Genomic DNA, 7,766 nt, shown 5'->3' with positions numbered 1-7,766 from the left:
AAAACCATCATTGACTGGGTAGTTACGCAAGTCTGTCTGCACCCCACCCTTCATGGTGATCAAAAGGAAAACAGTTTTTTGTTGAAGGATAGAGAACAGAATTTCAGATATTGTCCTTTGGGTCATCCTGACAGCAGTAGGACCAGTAATGGATATCCTTGTTGAAGTGCAGTTTTTCCTTCAGTCTGGTTTAGTGCATACGACACATAGGAAGGTTTTACACTCCTGTGTTTTTTGAATGAGAATTGTGCAGTGTATAGCAAGCATACTGTACTGGCTTCCAAGACCAGAAACGTTTTCATGCAAGTGACACAATACATACAATTCACACACAATTTGAGTTTTTTTTTATTGTACACAGTATATACATTTGTGGTGTTCCAAAGGAGTAAGTAGTTCGCTTTGGGTTCTTTATGCTCAGGGTTGCTCAGCTGTTGCTACTGCTCTTGAGTTTTCTTTCAGGATCAAGGTGGGTGCTTTCATATAAAATCTTATTTTTAATTCCTTCTCTGGCGATTCTCTCCTGGATTCTCTGCTTAGCAAAATTATACCTACAATGGAACCTTAGAGAAAATATGAAAAAAATTACTAGTTTCTATATGACCCAAGGGATTTTAATTTCACACAGATTTTCAAAATGACTACTCCCAAATATATTTAAGGTGTTAAAATGATTTTATCTGTTGTAGAACGTGTATACTGTAGGGATCCCTTGGGTTCCGTTTGGCTATTTAAATCACTTTCATGTTTTAATGCAATCCTCTGCCATTCATCTGTTCAAATATACAATGAATGCATTGCCATAGTCTTAGGATAGATTTTTATTTAAAAAAAAATTCCTTATCTGAGTGTTGTGGCTTTAATCCCAGTAGCACTCAGGAGAGGATGCCGCAGGGGTCAGCCTAGTACTACTACAGTGGGGGTCAGCCAGGACAAAAAACCCTCCCACAATGGTTTGTGAAGGTGGTGGCAGCATGCACACACCTTTAAACCTAGCACTTGGTGGGGGGCAGAGTTCAAGACCAGCCTGGTTCCAGGACAGCCAGGACACAAGAAATCTGCATTTTCTGGAATATCTAGCAAACGTACCAGCATCCTAAAGTCACCAGGACAAATCCTCCTACTCCAACATCACATGATCTCCTAATCCTACCTGTCAAAAACAACTGAAGTAAATATAATCATGTTTGTAAAAAACGTTTTACCCCAGAAATGTTTAATACTTAGAAGAAATACTCACTGGTCACCAAGAAATGTCCAAGTCCAGCCACAACTGATCCTAGTGAGCCATATAGAATAGATTCTCGTGCACATGGAATGTTCTCAACATCTAAAATTCCTAGGAGCTTAAAGGGCTAGGATAAAATGAAAAAATCCTAGACTGAATAAGAAAATAGAGTTAAAGTACTACTATAAACATTACCATTTACTAGTTATAAGTGTGTCCTATCTAATTTACCACTTTGGCAAATCAGTTTGAATATAGTGCCACTTAAAATTCACTGGGTGAACATAGTAATTGCAGGAAGAAATACTTTATATGGTCATTTTTGTATTTGAACAAATAGCTTTATACTTTGTCCAAGGACATCTGTTGCTCACATGGGGAATGGAATGGAAACAGACTTGACATTCTTAGACATTGGTAACTTGTGATTGCAATCCTAGCAATCCAGAAACTTGTGGCAAGAAGGTTACTATGAACAGAGATTGGTCTGAGCTCTAGGAGTAAAAGTCTCAGAAGCAAGATTGCAACTTGGTAATGTAGCATGTGTGAAAGAAGCCACCTGTGTTGGGATTCCAGCACTGGAAGGAAAAACAGGTCTGGATACCTGAATGTCTTCTACGGTGCGTAAGAGATGGCACCTACAATGGAAGTCAATGGGTGGGGGGAAGGACAGCAAAGTAAAAGGCAAGTCAGGTCCTTTAAAGATGAAGGCAGAGCTGAACCTTGCCTATGTCTTTCTTACTGTTGGCTCAAGGATCTGCTTGAAGATAAAATGTGACTTTGATTCTCATTAAAGTAAAATTATGCTTTCTCAGATAATTGTTTCTGGCTTGTTTTTTGCTTGTATCACACACCCAACTTTTAGGTGTCTTCATGAATGTAGCAGGCCTTTGTAGTTGTAACCTTGATGGGCTGGGCTCACATAAAGCAGCTCACATAAAATAGGTCATGGCATTCCTAAGCTTTAGAGCCTGAACACCCTCACCCTGAGGAATCAGATGGGGTAGTGGGTCCATTTAGCTTAGGTTTCCATCCATGACATGGAGTGGATACAATGCTACAAAATGGGAACCTAGTCAAGATAAAGTATCCTAAACCAAGCCACCTTGGTTAGATTTTCTATTGTGATTGAGAAACTATTGGCTCTTTGGACAGATCAAAGTAGATTCTTCCAAAGCTTTCAATGCATCTAAAATATGCTTGGGTTGACCCAGCAGTTCTTGGCACGTTATCCCTAGCACCTGTGGTTTCCAAAGGGTCACACGCACCACGCCGGGCATGCTGTGCACCAGGCATACCAGCACAGGTCAGAACAACTTTAACTATCAATTGCACAGGATCACACTTGGCCTTAACGCTAAACTTTTATGATTGATGGGCAGGTCCTCCACCAGTGTTCCCAAGCTTTTTGCTTTTTTTTTTTTTTTTTTTTGAGTACTGATGCTATTTGGATGGGTGCTTATTGGGGCAAGGACAATATCTTATGGCAGTCCTGCTTACAAGGGCTCTAGGGATTGAGCTGACCATCACTAGCCCCAATCAAGCTACCACTTTTCTGGTCCCTTTTTATGGCATCACTAACATTACATAGATACCTTCCACCTATACTCCCATTCTCCTTTGTTTCGAGCAGTAACCCTTGACAGTCAAGGCCGGTTATTCCACCGGCCTGGATTCCCCCTTGTGGCCCCAAGTTTTCCTGTCATCCTATTTATACGCTTTCCTGTTAGTGGAACTTAAAATTGTACTTAGTTGTCTCGTTCACTCACAAGTATTTTAAAAATCTGTCAAATCACATTTACCTTTTGTACTACCAAGTTATTCAATGAGTACTTTAGGCCTCATCATGGCTCTTGGTTGTACTTAGAACTAACCATTGCTACTAAGGCCCCCTAAGCCCTGAGAGGAGCTTTGCATTACATTCTCCACTCCAGACACACACCAAACAGGCGGTTATGTCCGGTCTGACTTAATTGAAATTCGACCGTTTACCCCAGTAGGTTGTAGGCTTCATAAGCGGAGACTGTCTCCTTTTTTATTACAGCCCAATACACGCAGTACTCAATGCATTAGCGGATTTACCTTACCTGTGTGCACGAGGTCTAGTATGTTACAAGCTAGCCCAGGCTGTCCGTGCCTCAGCCTCCTAAGTGCTGAGATTACTGACACGTGTCGCCTCGCTCAGCTCGGAGAAATTTTCATGGACCCTCTACTAACCCTTGCTACCAAAGTACAATGCATTGCTAGGTAAGATCCTGCGGGTCTGCTCTTGCGTTTGCATCAGCTGGCAATTTGGCACTCACATCGGGATCTGCGGACTAGACTGCCAGAATCGCTCGCGGTCATGGGGACCGGGCTAGGAAACCAGGGCGCCCTCCTGCGCGCCCACCCCCGCGTGCCCCTCGGCGTGCTTTACCTTCCTCTCCGGCTCCTGGGGCTCTCGCGCGGCAGCCATGGTTGCCAGTCGTCACTTCCGGCCCGCGACGGAAGCTGAGGGCCCTGCCCACCCTCCCGCGCGGCAGCGGCCATCTTAGGGAGCGTTACTGTGGCTGCGCCCACGCCTGCCGTGGCCCCCTCCTTTGTTCCACGGTCCACGACACAGTTTTTCCAGTCCCGAAAGCGGCCATCAAGAATGGAACGAGAGAGGAGGCAGCCTGGAGAAGCGCCACTGGCTCCTGTCTCGCCGGCGGGGTGACCCGAGCCAGGGAGCGCCTAGAAAGTTCTCTTCCCCCAGCCCCTCCTCTGCATTAACCGCCATTTCCAACCGTTGTGCGCGTTCCCGTGCCGGGCGTCCCGGCGCGCGCCGAGGGCGGGGCCGGGGCCGCGCGTCGCGCTCCGCTTTGTCCTCGGAGAGGGCGGGAGTCGGGGGTGGACGGCCCGCGCTGCCGGAAGTCGCCTAGCCCTGTTCTCGTAGGCCCCGTCTCCTACGCGTCCTTTGTCCTGGCTTCGGTGACCTTGGCGGCCGCCCGCGTCCCCTGCCTCGGTCCCTCGCGGCTGCCTCCCGGCGTACCCGCGCCCCTCCCCTCTCCCCTCCCTCCCCAGGTTTAGAAGGTTAAAAATAAAAGCGCGCCGCTGGCGTGGAGGAGACCCGGGACAAAATGGAGGCAGCCGCTAGCTGGAGACGTGCGCCAGGCGCGCGTGTCTTCCGCCGGGAGGGAGGCCGTGGGGTGATGCCACGGCGACATAGCGGGGATGAGCCCCGAACGTGTGTGTCGTTGGGCTGAGTGACAGCCCGTTCAGCAGGCGGTAGCGGCTCGGTTCCCGGGTTGATGCCTTGGATCCAGCCTTGGGCCTCTCTTTGTTTACCTCTCTTTTTCCCGATTTGGGCTCTTCCGTTCCAAACGGTCCTCCCCGGAAAACGTTCCAGCCTGGCTTTGTGCAGAGTCATTCTGTCTCTTAGCGTGGTGCCCAGTGCCTGTCAGCGTTCCTAACCACCATCCCGGCTCCATTCTGTCTCTCATGCTCATTAACTGCTTTCCTACAATTCCAGGATGGAAAAGTGATTTATATTTCTGTGTTTATACGTGGTAGATTTGGTATTTTTAAGGTTTTTTTTTTTAATTTACGCTAGAGAGTGTAAAAGGCTCTAATATTACTAGGGAATAGAAAATGGAACTGTTATATTGACAGTTTGGGGTGCTCTGGTCTGCTGAAATTCTTGGCTAGCCAGCTTTTGAATTCTTGTCTAGAAGGTATTAATATTTAAGGTAGTATTTATTTAAATATTTAGTATAATATTCCATAAAGGATGGAGGAATTCTTTTGAATTCCTGATTGCGGTATGAAGGACGTCACTGGGAAAGTACCAAGGAAATAAATAATGTCATTTTATTTGTGACTTGAGTTGGAGTCTATTTCACTTGTCTTTAAAAACTGTTCTTTGGATTCATTATATTAAAAGTTCTTAATTTAACAAAATGGCATGAGCTTCAGTTTCTTTGTTAAAAATGGGTAGTGAGAAGTAACTCAGCTGTCATCCCTTCCTCCTCCCTGAAGGTGTGGATGATAACAATCACTTTCTCCCCAAAGGGCAGCGTTTATTCTGGAGCCAAATATGAGTGAGTTGACCATGGTCCAAGAACATGGACTCAGCCTGTCCCCAAACCACATTAAACATAGTAACAGTTTTATGACGTTTATATGGTAACAAAAGTGATAAAACATTTTTAAAACACACCTATGGAAACATCAGGTACGGGAGACCTCTGGCTGTAGATTTTCTATGAGGACAGTCTTTGGGATTGGGCAAACCAGTGTTCTGTTTATACATTCTGAAAGGATAGGTACAAGGAGAGATGTTAGGCTAAACATAGAAGTGGGAGGTGAATGGCTGTCGAGGAGGCTGAGGACAGCCTCAGATAATTGGCTCCAGGCCTCTACTGTCACAGTGGAATCAACTGACCTTGGAGAAGTTTTAACCTGGGAGGGAGGTGAGGTGCGGTGCGAGTGTGGCTTTTTTTCCTTGGGAACTACAGTTCGCAAAGCAGAAGGGCAGATATGTTTTTCCAAACCGTTTCCTTTCCTTAATTAAGTTACTACACAAATACATAAATTTTGAGTCCTTTAAAATAACACTGGATGCAGGTGTATTGACTATCACCTGGAATCCCACACTCAGGTTGAGAGAATTGTGATTTCAAGGCCAGGTACAGAGTGAGACTGTGTCTCAAGAAACAAGTTGATAACTCACTGGAGGGCTGGAAGGTATAGTTCAGTGGGAGAGTATTTGCTGAGCACACCCAAGGACTTGTTTCAAGTTTGATACCTAGGATGCTTAATACACACACACACACACACACACACACACACACACAAATTTTTTTAAGAGATTTTTTTTATTGAGCTCTACATTTTTCTCTGCTCCCCTCCTCCCTGTCTCTCCCCTCCCCTTCAGCCCTCTCCCAAGGTCCCCATGCTTCCAATTTACTCAGGAGATCTTGCCTTTGTCTACTTCCCATGTAGATTAGATCTATGTAAATCTCTTTTAGTGTCTGCATTGTTGTCTAAATCTCTGGGATTGTGGTTTGTAGGCTGGCTTTCTTTGCTTTATGTTTAAAAACCACCTATGAGTAAGTACATGTGATAATTGTCTTTCTGTGTCTGGGTTACCTCACTCAAAATAATGTTTTCTAGCTCCTTCCATTTTCCTGCAAAATTCAAGCTGTCATTTTTTTCTGCTGTGTAGTACTCCATTGTGTAAATGTACCACATTTTTCTTATCTATTCTTTGATCGAGGGGCATTTAGGTTGTTTCTAGGTTCTGGCTATGACAAACAAAGCTGCTATGAACATAGTTGAGCACATGTCCTTGTGGCACGATTGGGCATCCTTTGGATATATACTCAAAAGTGGTATTATTGGGTCTTGAGGAAGGCTGTTTCCTAATTTTCTGAGACATCGCCACACTGACATTCAAAGGGTTTGTACCAGCTTGCATTCCCACCAGCAATGCAGAAGGACACACACAAATTTTAAAACCTACCATAACCTGCCAGAATTCATGTGGTAAAAGGTAAGTCTCCAATCTATCACATGCATCTTTTTTATGCCATCTCTGATTGTAGTGGGCCTGCCCTGTCAGCTGCGCTTTCTTTTCTATCTTTGGTCATTCTTGAGAACTTTTATGAAATGAATGCAGTTGTGACATTTGCCGAAAGCAATTGTTTACAGAAGTGAAGAGGTCACAGTTAAATGGTAAGGCAGTGAGCCTTATTTAGCTCAGGGTCATATTGTTCAGGAATTTGGGGCAGGTTTAGAGACCAGTTCACCTTAGGAATTTATATGGCTGTTCCAGAGACCAGTTTACCCAAGACAGCACTGGCAGTATTCTTAGGATTTTTTTTTAAGGGTTTCTCTGTAGGTTTGGAGCCTGTCCTGGAACTAACTCTTGTAGACCAGGCTGGCCTCGAACTCACAGAGATCCGCCTGCCTCTGCCTCCTGAGTGCTGGAATTAAAGGTGTGCACCACACTGCCCTGCTCTTAGGAAGTTTTTGATGGGATGGTCTAACTATACTTCAGTAGTGGTCTGCTACACTTCTGCCATGTGGGTTGTAGGGACCGAACTCGGGTCTTCAGGCTAGGCCGCAAGCTGCTGCACTGTCTTGCCAACCCCTGCTTCCTCCTTTCATGAGATCAACTTTCCATAGCTTTGTGCACTTTACATAAAGTCGGCTGTAGCTCAGCGGTAGAGCATGCGCTTACCATGAGGGAAGTGTTGGGCTCCATCTGCAGTGTCCTACAGACCAGTTGTGATGGTCTTAGTTCACAGCCGCTCTAGCCAAACCCTGTATGGCTAGTTTCTTCTAGTTCAGTTGCTTTGCTAATCTTGTTTATGGAATTTTTCAGTTTTCAGATATTTAACTTTTCAATGTAGGGTCACGTCTACCAATGCATTCTTTTTTATTATTTATTTATTTATTTATTTTGGTTTTTCGAGACAGGGTTTCTCTGTGGCTTTGGAGCCTGTCCTGGAACTAGCTCTGTAGACCAGGCTGGTCTCGAACTCACAGAGATCCGCCTGCCTCTGCCTCTCGAGTG

General features: G+C 45.1%; 1 protein-coding gene across 2 annotated transcripts; it reads right to left on the bottom strand.

Moving 5' to 3' along the window:
* Nucleotides 1-324: 324 nt before the first annotated feature.
* Nucleotides 325-4,545, bottom strand: Cox20 (cytochrome c oxidase assembly factor COX20). Of its 2 annotated transcripts, XM_075989278.1 has the most exons (4): nucleotides 3,645-4,229; nucleotides 1,241-1,355; nucleotides 1,090-1,153; nucleotides 325-563 (listed from the first exon to the last, which is right to left on the bottom strand). In XM_075989278.1, exons 1-4 carry the CDS (start codon nucleotides 3,681-3,683, stop codon nucleotides 428-430), a joined length of 354 nt encoding a protein of 117 aa, XP_075845393.1. In that variant the 5' UTR covers nucleotides 3,684-4,229; the 3' UTR covers nucleotides 325-427. The 2 variants fall into 2 exon arrangements, with proteins under 2 accessions (XP_075845393.1, XP_075845394.1); XM_075989279.1 differs by lacking the exon at nucleotides 1,090-1,153 and having other exon boundaries at nucleotides 3,645-4,545.
* Nucleotides 4,546-7,766: the final 3,221 nt, after the last annotated feature.

Source organism: Microtus pennsylvanicus, chromosome 10, assembly GCF_037038515.1.
Source record: "Microtus pennsylvanicus isolate mMicPen1 chromosome 10, mMicPen1.hap1, whole genome shotgun sequence".
Taxonomy (NCBI): Eukaryota; Metazoa; Chordata; class Mammalia; order Rodentia; family Cricetidae; genus Microtus; species Microtus pennsylvanicus.
Note: the sequence above shows the minus strand (reverse complement) of the source record. Positions and strands in the feature narration are given on the sequence as shown.